The sequence below is a fragment of the Pteropus alecto genome, unplaced genomic scaffold (genome assembly GCF_000325575.1).
Source record: "Pteropus alecto unplaced genomic scaffold, ASM32557v1 scaffold3, whole genome shotgun sequence".
NCBI lineage: Eukaryota > Metazoa > Chordata > Mammalia > Chiroptera > Pteropodidae > Pteropus > Pteropus alecto.
The window spans coordinates 12,222,625-12,239,850 of record NW_006442484.1 but is presented as its reverse complement, the minus strand read 5'-3'; the positions used below and the strand labels follow the sequence as shown (position 1 = coordinate 12,239,850).

At 37.8% G+C, this 17,226-nt stretch overlaps 1 protein-coding gene across 1 annotated transcript in view; it reads left to right on the top strand.

The window, feature by feature from the left end:
* NCKAP5 (NCK associated protein 5) overlaps nt 1-17,226 on the top strand; it is a 570,133-nt gene that overhangs the window by 358,533 nt on the left and 194,374 nt on the right. The window contains exon 8 of the mRNA XM_025039578.1: nt 10,540-10,578. Within this exon, the coding sequence (XP_024895346.1) occupies nt 10,540-10,578 (39 nt within the window). The remainder of the gene's footprint in view (nt 1-10,539; nt 10,579-17,226) is intronic.

Here is a 17,226-nt window from a genome sequence, read left to right as displayed (position 1 = left end):
TTCCTCGGTATTTTATTCTTTTTGTTACAATTGCAAAAGGAATTATTTTTTCCACTTCTTTTTCTGATGCTTCATTATTAGAGTATAGGAATGCTATGGATTTTTGAACATTGATTTTGTATCCAGAGACTTTACTGTATTTGCTTATTGTTTTTAGTAGTGTTCTTGTGGAGTCTTTAAGCTTTTCTATATAGAGAATCATGTCATCTGCAAATAGTGACATATGACTTCTTTGTTTCCTACATGGATGCCTTTTATATCTTCCTCTTGCTGATTGTACTTGCTAGGACCTCCAATATTATATTGAATAGCAGTGGCGATAGTGGACAGCCTTGCCTTCTTCCTGATCTTTGAGGGAAGGTTTTTAGTTTTTCACCACTAAGTATAATATAGGCAAAGGGTTTGTCATAGATGTCTTTTATTATGTTAAGGCACGTTCCTTCTATACCGATTTTGTTAAATGTTTTGATCATAAATAGATGCTATATCTTTTCAAAGGCTTTTTCTGCATCTATTGATAAGATCATATGATTTTATTTTTTAATTTGTTTATGTGGTGTATCACACTAATCGATTTGTGTATGTTGAACCGTCCCTGTGCCGCTGGGATGAAGCCCACTTGATCGTGGTGTATAATCTTTTTAGTATGTTGCTGTATTCGGTCACTAGTATCTTATTTAGGACTTTTGCATCTGTGTTCATGAGAGATATTAGTCTGTAGTTTTCTTTATGTGTGTTTTCTTTACCAGGTTTTGATATCAGAGTAATAATGGCCTCATAAAATGAGTTTGGAAGTATTGCCTCCTCTTCAGGTTTTTGGAAGAGTTTGAAGAGGATAGGTATTAAATCTTCTTTGAATTTTTGGTAGAATTCACTGGTAAAGCCATCTGGTCCTGGACTTTTATTTTTTGGTAGGTTTTTGATGATTGTTTCAATTTCCATACTGTTTCCTTGTCCATGTGTTTCTGTTTTCTTTATTTTGGTTGTCTTTTGTGAGTTTTGCCTCTGATTCTTCTTGTTTTATGTTATATATTTCAGTTCTGACTCTATGGTGTGTGGTTACCATTACAAATAGGAAAAAGATAGTTATATATAGTCATACGTTTTCTTCTGTGTGTGCCTTCTCTCTTTTCCTCTTGCGAATTTGTATCTTTGAATCCTCCCCTTTTCAGTCATTGTTATCTCAATTTGTCCCTATGTATGCTGAACGTTCATTGCTATCTTGCTATAGCAATTCTCTTATTATTATTTAAGCTTATAATGCCCTGTTCTTAGTAAGGGTTGCACCCCTCTGCTTCTATTTGCCTGATAGTCACTTTACTCCTAATTATGTATTTTTGTTGTAGTTGTTATTTTGTTTTAGGTGAGCTCACTCCTTTCCGAATTTCCTATAGTACAGGCCTCATAGTGGAGAATTCCCTCAATTTTTGTATGTCTGGAAAGGTCTTAATTTCCTCTTCATATCTAAAGGAGAGCTTAGCTGGATACGTTATTCTAGGCTGGTAGTTCCTTTCACTTAGTAATTTAAATTTTTGATTCTATTCCTCTCTGGCTTCTAAGGTCTGCGCTGAGAAGTCTGATAAAAATCTAATAGATTTTCCTTTATAAGTTACCGTTTTCTTCTCCCTGGCTGCCCTGAGAATTCTATATTTGTCATTGATTTTTGATAACTTTAATACAATGTGTCTTAGTGAAGACTTTTTTGGGTTGAGATAATTGAGTGTTCTGATGACTTCTTGAATTTCAAGTTCCAGCTCATTCCTTAGATTTGGGAAATTCTCGTCTACTATTTGTCTGAAAATGCTTTCTATTCCCTGCTCCCTTTCCTCGCCATTGGTAATGCCCGTTATTTTTATGTCTCCTCTCCTGTTAATGTCAGCTACTTCTTGAATTTATCTTTCATTACTTTCCGTTCTTCAGTTTGTATTCTTCCTCTCGATTTATGTCTAGATTTCTGTCTTCGATCACTGATCCTTTCCTCCATTTGGTCGACTCTATTTCCCAAGCTTGCTATTTCATTTTCCAACTCTTGCAGTGTGTTTTTTTTTTATCTCCAGAAGTTCTATTTAGTTCTTTTTGAGTGTTTCAGTCTCCTTGCTCTGCTCATCTAGTTGTTTTTTTCAATTCCTGAAATCGTTGATATGACTCACTGAGGTTTTTTAGAAGTAGCATCCTTAATTCTCTGTCATTTAAGTCGCATATTTCTATGTCTGTAAGCTTATTTTCTAAAGATTTTTCTCTTTCTTTCTGAGATGCCTTGTCACCTTGGTTGTTCATGATGTTTAATGGAATATTTCTCTGCCTGTCCTTTAATAGAAGTGTATTCTGTTGTTTTTCCAGAAAGTAGATTAATTATATAAAGGTCTCTCTTTAGCTTGCTGCAAAGAAGGCACTTTTCTTTTAGTTTCCATTAGGTGGCATCTAAGCCTCTTGGATCCCTGCTTTATAGAGCTTAATGTCTTTTATTTTCTTGTAGATTTTAATCACACTCGCTACTCTCATTTTCAGTCCCTATCAGTGTTAGCAACAGTTTTGGTAGCATTTGCTCAGATTCCCCTGTGGCTCCACGGTGATTGGTTTCAGAGGGTATGGGGGGAAGGTCCCTCTGTGTTGTGGGTTGGGGGCTGTGGCTCAGCCTCAGTTTTGCAACTCAGGCTGGTAGAAATCAACAGTTGTTTCTCTGCTGACCTGTCCTGCTTCTCTGCTTTCTGCCCTGATGACTGAGCCCTGCTCCTGGCAGTGTAGAAAAGTCCCAGCACTTCTAGGGAAGTCACCACACCTTCATCTCTCCCCCTCTTCCTACAAAGACCTCCTGCAGCTGCAAGAGGTTGCTTCTTTATTTGTCCCAGTCCACCGCCCAGCACCTGGGGTTCTGTTCTGTGGTAGCTCTTATGTGCAGATCCCACGCTCAGACGTGCTGGTGTGCAGTTTGGGTGTTTTTTGTTCAGTTTTAGATGTTCACCTTATTGTTGTTTCAAGATATGAGCTCTGAGGACGTCTCTCACTCTGCCATGTTTTCACCACTTTGCATTACAGTTAGTATATGTGGTTGAAGAACCTCAGAATGTCCCCAGGAAATTAATATTTAATGTTTTGGTTACTGTTTCCAGCCACGTGTGTGTGTGTGTGTGTATACTCAGTTACTCAAACAAAATTGTGTCTGCAGTTGTATGCAATGTCCAAAGTTAAGAGAATAACTATAAAGTAAGTTGACATAAAAGGGAAAATGATGACTCAGAATCTAATGAGGCCAGTTCAGCACTCCTCGCCCCTGTTCCCCAGGTTCTTGTTCCAATCAAAGCTTAGAGCAAGAAAGACCAAATAGATCCAAGGATATTTAAAGGAACAAACATTGCCCCTGGGTCATATGCATTGATCAGCAAAGTTTCACTTTAACCTCCTGTACAGAAATTTCCAATGAAACCTAATCTGTATTCAGAAGTCAAATTTATGTGAATCACACCACAGAAAAGTCTTATACTTGACACAATTCTGCAAGTCACCCCTCCCCATCAATCAAAAAGCTCACGGCATTTCTTTAAGGACACTCATAGTCTGTTTTTCTTACATTCGCTATGTCTGCATTCCCAAAATTTCATGAGAATGTGTTAGGCAAAACATAAGTTTTCACCCACAAAATCATTTCACATGAAGTTTCCACAGAAGACAGAATTTTTAGAGGGAGAGTTCCTCTGTTCTTAATTGCAACATTAACTGTTGCCAAAGAGGTGATTTGCAACAAAGAAGCACCTTTTAGCAATACAAATGTTTTCTATTCATGAATTCTCGCCCCTGATTATACATGCCAGTTGTTTTGTAACTAATTGCATGAGAGTAGACAATCAGTTTCCATGCATTGTAAGAGAACACTCTCAAAGGAGAGGTTGAATTAGTAATAATGCCAACTGGAGATTCTTTTCAAGGCTTTTTATACTAATTAGACAAACTAACAAGGTAAGGTCTCATGTAAGTTATTTCCTTGCTAGTGGGTTTCAGAAAACATACGTAGGTAGATAAAATATAAATTTAAAATTTTCTCCAGTCCCTTTTCCACTGCTTCATCTTATCTGGGAAATAAAGAACATATTGAAGATTTGGGGAAAACACTTGGGAGTCAGAAATTCCCTCTGTGTGTTCTAATGAAAGGGTGTGTTTATTCAGAAGGAAACAGACCCACATTCATAGATACACATTGGCTTGCTAGGCAGGCACATGTACAAAAATGCACACACACAAGTGCATGCACACTCTTCACTGTCACCTCCACTTTTAACTAGCTCCTCATCACCTTGCCTTGCAGTACAAAGGCAAAACACAAGGACCAATCTTGACTTTCTTTGAGGGATCATTGGTTTTAATGTTTGAGTCTAAGGTCATTGTTTAGCTCTTTGATAGACAAGTCTATTGGCAAGGAGTGAATTACTGTTTCTTCTTACTATTGCCTTGACTACAGTTCTTTGAACAGCAATTTATTCCCATGTAGAGAAGGGTAATGACACTTATGAAAAAGGAAAATAACATCTCCTCAAACCACTGCCTTGCATTTAGAGGGATTCAGGTGTGTCCCACACACCTTTATTGGAGTTCAGCCTCACCTAGGCCCTAGGAGCTCAAGGAGCCACATGTCTAGCAGTAGAAGTGAGGGGCTGGTTAATCACAGAGCAATGAGGTGAGGGGAACACAGAGGGGATAACATACTGCAGTTTCCAAAGGACAAGAGGAGCAGGGGGTAGGTGGGCGGTAAAGCGGGCAGAACTGAAAGGGCATTTTTAGCAGAGCTGGAGCAGGTGAAATTTGAGATCCAGAAGGGCATATGGTTCTCACTTTTACCTGCCTGTTGGACTTACCTGAGGAGCTTAAAAAATACTGCTAACTGGGCTCCACCTCAGAGACTGATCTGATTCTGGTCTAGAGTGGAACCCGGATGTTAGAATTTAAAAGCACCCCAGTGGGTTATAATATTCAGCCATAATTAGGAACCATCACCCTTAGGTTCTCTGAATGGTCTGCCTTAGCATTTTTAGAAAGTTTCCAGAAGAGGATAAAAACTTTGCCAGATGTGGATATGATAGAACAACAAACCCACGTAGAAATTGTGGGTTATTTCTAATTCCTCAATAGTGTGAATAAGCAAACAAAAACCCTATCTCAGTGTTTCTCAAGGTGTGTTTCTGGGCTCCTTCTGTGTCAAAATGATGTATGGCAGTTGCTACAAATGAAGATTCTCAGCTCTCACTCAGCCCTTCTCAAGCAGAAAGGGGTAAGGAGATTGGCCATGTAAACAAACTCCCCAGGCGAGGCTTTTGCACACAGAAGTTGGAGAAGCTGCCTCCCCTTCAGACCATCAGACTTGACCAGGCCTCTATACAGTCAGTGGGATGCCATGACTTCTCCACGCATTATACTTCAGAGCACAAGGGCAGGGAAAACTAGACCTTTGGATGTAGTTCAGTAAAAGGAAAAAGCACTTGAGTTTGTTTTTTTTAATCCAAGGTTAAATAAAGGCAGAAGTAGGTTGTTAAGAACAGTTCATACCTTTCTCTCTGATTCCTATGCTGTATGCCAAGACTGGGTTGTGGAATTATGATTGGGACATTCTCAATGTATATCCCACATCTGGGCCCTAAGTCATCTTTAAAATCAATGTGTTGATAGATGTAGATGGAAGATAGGATGATCCTGTTTATGGATCATGCTTCAAACATTCATTTCATGAATGGATCATGAATGGCATAAACAGATGATCTACTTCTTGTGCCTGCCCTAGACTCTCACCACCGTAAGGCAGCACTCATGTTCCAGTCATCATCATTTCTCCAAGACCCAGCACAACTCTTAGCCCATATTTGGTCTTTAATGTATATTTGTTGAATGACTAAATGAATGAATGGAGATTATCAGTCAGAAATTAATTCTCACATGAGTTTTCCCTGGAATTCTACATATATGTTTAGACAAATTTCTCCTACTCCCAGTATTTTACAGGATTTTTTTTACAGGATATATAAGTAATATAGGTGCCTAGCAGTTTGTATTTATATTTATATATATATACAAGCATATTATACACACGCACTTTATCTCTTGACAAATAAAATCTCTATTCTCAAACCATTCTTTCTTAACTGCTTACCTGAAAATTCATTTTAATCTCTGAATTTCAAGTGATCTGATGCAGATTTAACACTTATAAGTGACTGCTTTATATTAGGTACTGTCCCAGGTGGTTTCGCTGGATATGTCTGTCATCTCCTGCATTTTATAACTTAAAGGTTGCCCCCACCCCACTCCTGTACCTATCAGTATATAATCAACATCAACACAGGCAGTATTTGAACTCTAGCCTTTCTTGTGATTCTACCCCAATGCTCCTTGGGACAATAAACCAAACTCAAAAGCATAGAAACCTACTCCAAAGCACATATTCCAGAACCTGTGCTTTTCTGACCAATTGTTAAATACTTTGCTGATATGACCATTGCTTTGCATGGTAAATTAGCAGGTGAAAGGATGAAAGGGAGACCACCAGCCAGGAGAAGACTGTCAAAGCACAGGGCCTTTTGAATTCCTCACCCCTCTCTAACCTCCCAGCCCTAGGCTGCTTCTGGATATAGTAAGAATTGTCTCCCTCTCTGAATAAACTCCCAGGTGGGGCTTCTTATCCAACCTCCGGGACTGTTTTGCAATAAAATAACTAACAGCTCCACAGCCCTGACTCCTCCCTCTGCCCACCTCTTCCAGGGGAGTGCTAGGAAAATCATGACCCCTGGAAGTCTGACAACAAAGAAAAGCAAAGACATGTGCCTAGATCAGCCAAGTGTCAGAGGAGCTCACTTGACAGAATTCTTACTGAGCGAAAAGGAGAGATGTACTTGGGTCCTCTCATTGGCATCTCTGTCTCACCTGCAGCCCTGCTTGTCTCCTAGAGCAGGGGTCCCCAACCTCCAGGTTGTAGTCCTGTACTGGTCCATGGCCTGTTAGGAACTGGGCTGCACAGCAGGAGGTGAGTGGTGGGCCAGTGAGCGAAGCTTCGATCTGTATGTGCAGCTGCTCCCCAGAGTTAGCATCACTGCCTCAGCTCCACCTCAGATCATCAGGCATTAGATTTTCATAAGCACACCAGTCCCTGGTGCCAAAAAGGTTGGGGACCACTGTCCTATAATAAAGTGACGTGGTCTTCACAGAGAGCCTAAGGGAGGTTGTAAAACAAGCCAGGGGCTTCTGGATTGTTACATTTGCTCAATATGTTTCAATTCCCCCTAGCCCAGCCCAGCCCAGCCACTATTTTTTCTTTCTTTGGAGAGGAAAGCTGTCAGGTGACCCTGAAATTTTTTTTGTTCTCATTAGCTTGGCCTGTGGGTGTGTGATTATTTGCAACCCAAGTGTTAAGGGTATAATGCTATTATGAGGACAGGGGCCTACTCTAGAGATTATCTTGTGAACCTATGAAAGGTTGCAGGCTCCAAATAACTGTTCTGTTGATGCATCAGGGAATCTTAGCAGTTAAAAGTAGCAGCAAAACCCAGGAACTATCTTTATAGACAGTACCCAGGAAAGTACTTGTACAACCCACCTGCTTTTCTGCAAGAAACCTGCGAGTGCTTCTAGGCAATAAAATTACATGTCAGGAGGTAAAGAAATAATGCATTTGTGTATCTTTGTTCAATTTTCGGGTAGAGCAAACAATTGTCCACAGTACATGCCAGAAGGAACTATGTCAGAAATAGACTGTTAAGCCTATAAGGCAACATACTTGATTGCAGAGATATAACATATTTACTCCTGCGGGCTGTTACAGTTAGGATATTCATTTATATCTCCTGTTAAATCATGTAGAAAGTTATTTTATGTGACCACTTTTTCACAGACTGGTTTAAGTGAGGGAGCAATCTGGTGGAAGGAAAGAAAATATTGATATTGGGCAGTTTTATGAGAATGTAAATCAAATCCAAAGTTTGAGATCCAAAAGAATTAAATTATTGATGATAGAATTTACTTTGGTACATTGTTCCTGATTCGAGCTGCATAAATAGTTCGGTGATTCTGTGTTTGTTGTTGTTGTTTGTTTGTTTGTTTGTTTTGGGGTTTTTTTTTTTGCTGAGAATAAAATAGATGATGTACAGTTTGATTTTAAATTCTCAGTTACTCACAAATTGGAATGAAAATTCTCAGTTACAAATTGAAATGGATGTTTAAAAACTGAAAGATTTTCAAGATTATACTATTGGTCAACTTGTGTGGGCTAAATAACATTTATCACCATTCTGATTATGTGTAAATAAAGTGAGAAAGGACAAAAAAAAGTATCAGTTAAGGAAAATTTGATTTATTTTGGTCTTTGATAGTTCTTAAGTGTGCTTCTTTAACTTGGTCTGGACTAAAAGAAAAAAAAAATACTTTTTTAATACTACTTTAAAAAATACCTTTTTGATACTAATAATACTTTTTCATCAAAACTATGATTTCAATGAAAGGCCTTTCTTTTTTCCTTATTGTCAACATGTAAATTCAGAAAGGATTCTAATGGGAAAAAAATCCCTCTTATGTATAGAATTCAAATAATCAATTATAGGTAATCTGATTCTAGTCATTAACGCTTGCGGTGTGAATGCCTCCTAATCACAGGTTGATGACAGCCTATATTTTAATTTTCTATGAGACTTACTGGTAGCAAACTGTTGTTAAGGTTGTGCTATTTTGTCAATATTGAGTTAAGAAACAATTAAGCTCCATGAAAACATTCTTACCATGATCTGTTCCACTAGCCTAGATGGGAAAAACAAGCATAAACAGTTTAGCACCACTCAAAATAAATTTGTTGTCAAGAGAAAAAGAAGACGAAAGTGTATCCCTCAGCCTTTGGTTAACTGTGAGAATTACCAAGATGATGACATGCTTATCACACTGTGTTATAATTGTGTTCTTGCCAACTTCCTACCAGATGTGCTCTCTCTGAAACCAAGGAACACATCCTAGTCATCTAGCTTTGCAAATACTCTGCAAACTTGTATAGAATAAATGAAGGATGAAATGAATAAACAGAAGTACATTATACCTAGGATATTTAAATATTCTGACTTTATCTTTAATATTGTCAGTTTCAGTTATCACACTTGATGCTTATATAGTGGCTGAAAAAATACTGCATAATTTACCTGTCCATCTTAATTCTATCACCAGTAACCATATGGGTACAAAGCTTCAAGATTATAGTGAATTTAGTAAGTGATTCTTTATAAAGTGTTTTTGAAATTTGCAGGTGAAAAAGAAATCTTAGTACAAATAGATATGGAATTGATAAATGGTTGTCTGGAGAAAATGCCAGATCCTTGAAATACCAGGGACATGTTATTGGTTTTACCTGTGGCCCTTAGCTAGAATTGTGTCACATGCTCACTTCTAAGCCAGTCATTATAAAGAAATGGAATTACCAAGACTGGCTTTGACCTATCAAGACTCACCTCCTTGGACTGAGAGGGTCCTAGTTTCTCCTACTGTCCCAAGCTGCCTGATACCTGAAGAAAATTAGGGTTATTAATATATCAGTAAGAACTATATTTGGTTTTATATTGGAAAAAAACCTCAAAATAACAATGACTTTTATTTTCACCTCACATAGAAGTTCTGAGATAGACATTGCAGCTCCATTCATTATCAAGAACAGACTTATTTTATTTTTCTACCCAATGGTATTTAATATGTGACTTCCATTGTCAAGGTAGCTGCTGAAGCTCCAGCCATCACTTTCATATCCCAGACAGGAAAAGGAGGAAGAAGGGTGCATCCCCTTCTTCTTAGAGACTTTCTGTAAGCCCAAGAAAATAGTCTTCTCATAACTCTATTGTTCAGAAGTTTGTCACAAAGTGACACTTAGATACAAGGGGGACTGGGAAATGTAGTATGATATACCCAGTCAAAAAATTAGGGTCAGTTAGGAAGAAGGGGAAAATGGATATTGGAGTAAACAACTACCAGACTGTTACAGGTAGCAATGACAAAAGGATGGCATAAATAAAGATGTGGGAGGAGGAAAGTAGAGCACATAGGAAACAATGAGTTGTCCGTATTCTCCACTATTCAACCTAGCTCTACTGCAAGTGATTTTACACAGTGAAATAGTCACACGGCAGAAGAATAGAAAGGAGAGGCAAAGGATATCGTAAATCAGCGAAGTGTAGAAACTGTGTACAGATAATTAGGATTGTGTTTTGCACTATATCATTTTTTAGCCTTCTTGGAGTACTTTACAACATGAAAGGATGTTATTTTTCCAAATATGGAAATGTGAAAGTCAAGGTATGAATAATCTGTCCAGACTAACCATCTTAATTAGCAACAAGGTCACCTTTGGAAAAAGCAAAATATTACCTAGAAGGACAGGCTTATTATGAAGAGAATCAGGTTCTCTAGAAGTAGAAGAAAGAGGCAAATGAGGAGCTAATTAGCTACAGTGAGCTGTGGGAAACTTATTGGTAAATTAGTGTCCATGTGTATAGTCTCATTATTATAAACAGTAACTCTTTTCTTTATATTTTAAAGGTAGCCAACCAAGTTGTTCAAGCTCTCCTCACTCAAAAGGTAGGTCACTTTCTGGTTTTATTATTTTAAATACCTATGTGAATAGATTGAAACTCATATTGTCAAACTAGGAAATTGTGATTGATAGATGCAATACTTTTCTATTTATTCACTTAGGTTAAAATCGTTTGTGTTTTAGATGGCATATGAAGTAACATTGATGACCAATAGAATCATAAAATTCAAACTCTTGGTAAAGTAACAGAAAGCCTTTTGAAGATGAAATATTTCCATAGACCCAGATGAGTAGAAAACCTATCATTTTTATTTAGTAAATGCAAACATTGAATAAGTTGGTGGATTCCTCCAATTCCTGTAAAATGAATAGCCTCTTACAGACAGTATTAACAGAAGCCAACAATTCAGCAAGAGATTTTTGAGGTTTGGGAAGTTATTTAATTTCTCTGGGTCTTAGTTCCCCTCTTGTAAAATGGGGATAACAGTGCCCACCTCCCAGAATTGCTGTTGTCCTTCTATGAAAAGAAGCATATAGAGCAGTTCCTATAGGAATCAGTTGGTGATAAATATAAAATGAATGGTGGTATTGTATATTTGAAATTGCTGACGGTAGATCATAAACATCGTCATCTCACACACACACACACACACACACACACACACACAGTTAACTATGTGAGGTGACGAATATATTATCTTAATTTTGATGATCATTCCACAGTATAATATGTATCAGATCATCACATATTACACTTTAAACATACACAATTATATTTGTCAATTATTCTCTGATAAAGTTGGAGGAAAAACACAAATGGTAATTTCTGAGCATGGAGCGTGAAATTTCTATACCTACTTCTTTGCTATCTCTCTATTCTGTCTTTAGACAATATAATATATTATTGGGGCAGAGTTTGTAAATGTAGGTAATTGCCCAAATTTGGCTGGTTCGGTGAATTCTATTGAACCTTTCCCATCTCTTTCTATAATGTTTCTCAGAGGCTAAATTGTAATTCCTTTATGTTTTGTTTATTCTGAGTTACCCTCTGAGATGGAGCCTCCCTCTATTCAAGGAAATCTTAGATCATATGGCATACTCGGGAGGATGTGATTAATGAGATCAAAATAATTTATGGCATTTGGATTTTTTAAATTGAAAACAATTTTAAATATTATTTCAAATTTATGTTATAGAGGCATGATTTTTGCTAGAATTTCTTCCCCAACTGCTTCTGTTCAAATGTGCTTTCTGCCACAAATAGTTTTAACTACTTCAGGTTTTATGTTGACATCATGTAACATGATGAAATATGAATGCACTTATGTAAGAGTTACAGTTAGGTTCCGTTGTGAGTAACGGAGATCCAAAATAATAGTGGCTTAAGTGAGCTAAATGTTATTTCTTTCTCGCATCAAAATCCACAGGTAGGCAGTACAGGTGACATACCCCATAAAGTCCATGGAGTCCCTACCATCCCTGGCTTCTATCTTGTTATTCTGTGGAATGTGGCCTCCATTTCCAAGGTTACTTCATGGTTCAAAATGGCTGCTCTAGCTTCAATCATCACATCCAAGAATCAGGAAGAAAGAAAACCTAAAGAAAATGAAAAGGGTTAAGCACATACCAGCTGTCTTTTAAAAGAGACTTTCAAAACCTTTCATACCTCCCAACTTAATCTCCTTGAATAGACCTGGGTCACACAGCCACACCTGAGGAAGTTGGCAGTGAAGCCTATATTCTGGGTATGTGCCCAGCTGAAAATTGATTGACAGATTATTGTGGAAGAAGAGGAGAAACAGATGTTGAAGAACAACTCACTTTCTTTCACAACATATTTCAATGCTTTTTCTTTTTTCAAAGGCTTTAGTTTTCCAGTGGCTCTCCTATTGAAAACTCTATGCTTATTTAATTACAAACCTAAGGAACACCGGGAGCACTGTTGCAGCTCTATGTGTAACTGTTGAAAGACTTCTCGTGCCTGTCTTTTTAAATGGTGCCTCAGGAAACAGACAAGAAAAAAGTCTCGTACGATATACAGGGAAATGAGACTCTTCAGGTCAGCCACAAAAAATAGCTACACAAAAAGAAGTAATAACTAGTAAACAGATAAATCTACCTTGGTACAGTTAAGCAGTAAGACACAGAAGGACGTGCTACTGTGCAATAGCATACCTCAGGGACACGAAGAGGCAGAAAGAGATGCCAAGGGCTCTCTGAGATTTTAAAGGAATCATGTTCTGCAGAAACGTGTGCCTCCCAATTTTTATAGGGATTATAAAATTGCGGCAAAAAGATTAAAACTTCTTTAATTAAGAGCACAATATAGGAAACAAAATGTCCTCCAAATGTGGATGAAAAAACTAATTCTAAAGAAAATACACCTCCTCAGGAGACACAGGGTAAAAACAGAAATCTTGAATGATCTATCCAAATCACAGAAATAATTCTTGACATGAAATTATAAGTATTCAATTTTAGAATATAGCATTTGTTATGACACAAAGGCAAACCTGCCATGGCTCTTCTGTGGGCAGCAAAAAAGCATTTCTCTTGGCATATCTTGAATCAGCCCAGATAGTAACAGAGTGTACTTCTTTTCTCAATAATAATAGGAAAAAAATATTTTCATAAACTTATCAGTTTCTGTTAAATTTACACATACAGCCTTAGTTAAGTTATTCAGTTTATCTCAAAACCCTGTAGATTTCTTTAAGAGAGCAGACTGTCCCTCCTTCAGATTAATAATGCTAAAATGACAATATTAAACCCAGCTTACTTCCATTTATGACTCCAAATTATAGGTTCAAGTCTACAAGTGCAAGTGAAATCAATAAGTGGGCTAAACTCATATTTTTTTCTGAAATATAGTTTATCTTCATTAAGTCAATTATACGAGCCGAAAATATAACTCTCCTATTTTTCAATGACTTTTTTTTAACCACTAAAACCGAACTTGGAAGAGAAGCATTTTTCCCTGAAGTTATTTTCCAGCATATCAAAGGCTTCAGCCTTATCTGCAAGTTCTTTAGGGTAACCAAATATTAATATGGTGTTTTTTTCTTCACCACCATAGAATAAGGCTGTTGTATCTTGAACCTAGCAATACAACCATTCGGATAGAAACAAAACACAATTCTGTTGCTTGAGACTGAAAGAACGTAAAACTCCTACATGTTTCCCTTGTAAGAGGAGTAGTCAGGCCATCTGAGTCCACTTGTCTAGCAGTGGTGTACACAGGATCTGGTTTCCTGAAGAGGGTCTGTTTATATTTATTGTGCTCTTACAAGGAGTCAGACCCCATGTCTAGCATTTTAAATGCACTGTCATTTTATTCTTTCTGCAACCCTGTGATATAGCACTAAAAATAATTTGTCCCTAGTTCCATTTGTTAGAAGTGGCAAAGCCTATACTTTAACCTAAGGTTATTACACTCAAATGCCCTGCTCATGTCCTCTATACCATTCAGCCTACATGATCCCAATCACTCATTGTTTTTCCCTATACTTTTTTGCAAAGAAGATGCTATGAAAATCAACAGATGCATTGAAATCCAATCATTAGTTATGATCACAGGAAATAAAACAAAAGGTAACCAATAGATTTCTTAAAACTTCTGGACGCATTGCCAGTCCTTGCTAGCAAGGACACTCAGAATCTGACGTATGGGGTCAAAGATGATTATAAATTTGGAATCAAGCTTTCTCAAAATCAGTCTTATTTTGGATCCTAAAATTTTGCAATTGCCAGGGACTTTAGAGAGCATTTAATCCTGAGATTATCAACCAGGTTTTGTAATGAGCTCAATTCACTGTAATTACATGAACTGTTTAGCCATCACCCAGATTTAAAATGTTTTAATCCAAATGTCTGTAGGAGGAAGGCTTGAAGTGTTCAATTTACCACAGAACTCACTGCTTCTTACTGATTAGATCTGGTTTATTTGGTCACACATTTAATGACCTGCCTTATTACTTTTTAATGGTATTTGATGTTGAGGTCCTTGATTAGTCTGAGATGTGACTAGCCTTTTCCAGCAATGGCTTTTCTTTTTACAGAAGTCTTAGAATCCTTGGAAGAGAAAGGAATGTATCAGTGATAGCCACTTAGAGAGGCTGGTGGGTGTGGTATCCATTAAGCTTCAGGGAGGGATTGAGAGGGCACTTAACAAGCCATCTGAAGCAGCTGGGAGAGCCATTCTCTCAATAGCCTGGTTTTATGCAGTATCTCAGTTCACAGATGAGGAAACTGAGCCCCAACCAGAATAAGTTACTTCCTCAAGGTCATGTGGGCCCAGAGCCCAGCCCCCCTACCTCCCGATATGGTATATTCCCATGATACACACTGCCTCTGAAATAGATATACCACTATATTATAATTTTTACATGAAAAAAAATCAGGTTTAAATAGTTTTCAACAATACCATAGTGATAATGTCAGTATATATCTTGCTTCTAAGCAATCAGAATTTTCTTAAAAATTTACTTCAGCAGGGAGTCTGGTAATGATTTTGCTCTAAAAACATGAGGTAACTACATTCCATAGCAGTGAACTCATAATCTTCAATCCCAGGTGCAGGTGAAACTTATAATATGTGGATCGTCCCCAGAAGTTATGATTTGGAATTATTAAGATATACAGGGCCATTTTAAATCAGTATATCCCATTGCTCAGTATATTTTGCCCTCACATTCAGCATTAATTCTTTACTCTGTTTCCAACTGATCATGATATACATATTGCAAGGAAAACAGGTCTGTCTATTTTCTTGAATCCAAAGGCCATTATACTTTCTTACATGAGATTAAATGAAGTCGATCTTTGGCATTATTTCCAGGTGATAAAATTGTACATCATGTCTCCATTTTTTATTTCAGAAGATACAACCCTAAATTTTCAGTGGGATCCTCTTCTTGAGACCTGAGACATACTAGGGAGTTCACAGAGAAAGAAGGGCTTTGAGAGAGGACAGATGGTCCAGCTCCTGCTTAGAGCTAGATCCTGGATGTTGGCATCTAAACAGAGGAGAGTTATTTTATTTTTAATACTTTACTTGGGAAGGATAATCTAGTTCTTGCCTCTGTAACTGATGAGGTCAGAAAAGTAGCTCTTGTATCCAGCCTAAACATGTCATACATTCCTGTATGTTAGTGGGTTCTCATTGTGAGCATAGAGAAAGGAAAAACAGTCAGATGCCACTCTGCCCAGGTCTTACTGTAGTAGTCAGAGAAATTGTTGTTTTCCTCTCTCTTTCCATCTATCCAGTCTGGTTCTGTTTATACATGTACACGTGGGCACGCATACATGGTTTTGATTATAGCTCCTAGCGATGATAGCTGTCTGGCATTAGTTTCTATCCACAGCATGACCGAAGAGAATGAGAATATTGAAAAACAACACAGGCAATTCTTTTATGTCTACAAATTTTCAGTCCAGCTCAATTCTGTTCATACATGATTGTAAGACCAGTGTCACATTCCTAATGCCTTCCATTTCCCCCTCTGCCCTGTGCTGATCTGGATGAGCCAAGAGTGATGAACAGTTCTCAAGGTCGATAAATTGTGTTCCCGCTAATGAACTTTTACCACCTTAAGTAATAGTAATTGCCATTGAAATTTGGGCACATGTACAAAAATCCTCTATAGAGTATATTGATTTTTTTCTTCCTTTTTCTTTTTACTTTTTTACCCATCTGAAGAACAATTTCAACTTCTCAGTTTTGCCACTAAAAACTACTGATGGCATTCCTTACAGGTCTTTCTCTTTGTAAGTCCACACATGTATGCTCCTGTTTCCATATCTCTACTTGCAAATGAGAATGATGGTGTTCTCTCACCCAGTGGTACTATTAACATTTATTTACCTCACAGTCAAGTTTTATTAATTACATAATTAGCAGTAGTAAAAACAATTAGTGTTTGGGAGCAGGGAGTGTTACATACATTCTGAGAACAAAAATTAGCATAAGTGAGACATAGAAGTTGAATTCTAAATAAAGAAAACAAATTTAGCCTTTTAACTTGAACCCTGCCTAGCCCCCTCCAAAATGGGCTCTGCCAAATGGCATGTATACTCATGAGCACACACGGCCATACATACTCCTGCCCCTGCCTTCGATGGCTGCTGCCCTCCCAGATCTTGCACCCAGGTGCCTGCTCTGAACATGACTTCTCTTTTCTCCACTCTGCATTTGTAGTCAGCAGTCAGTTAAAGCATCCTATGCATAAGCTTCACTCATTTTACTAAAAAGGTCAGTAGGGTGGAAGCTATAAAGTGAGTCACACCTTGGCTTCTCTCTTTCTTTGCCCCCAGTAAGTAGAATGAATAAGCCTGAATATGATGATACCTGCTCAGGTAAAGCCTCAGAAGCTGGATCTCTCTAGCTTCACACTTAGGTTGACACAAAGTCACGGAACAAGCTCGCTCAGTCCGTGACTCCCATTGAGGCCCTGGGGATCAGAGCTGTTGACTGGTACTCTCTGTTGCTTACAGAGCCTTAAGTAAAGCTTGTAGCCGCCCCACGTCAGAATATGTAGGCGGACAAGCTAAAAGTGTTGAGAAACTCAAACTCTCTTTATCACATCATCACTAGGGAATAGAATTCATCACCATCCTCTTTAACAGAAAAATCGCACAAATATATTAAGCTCCTACAATGTGGTGCTGTGCTAGGGGGTGGAATAAGAGTGTAA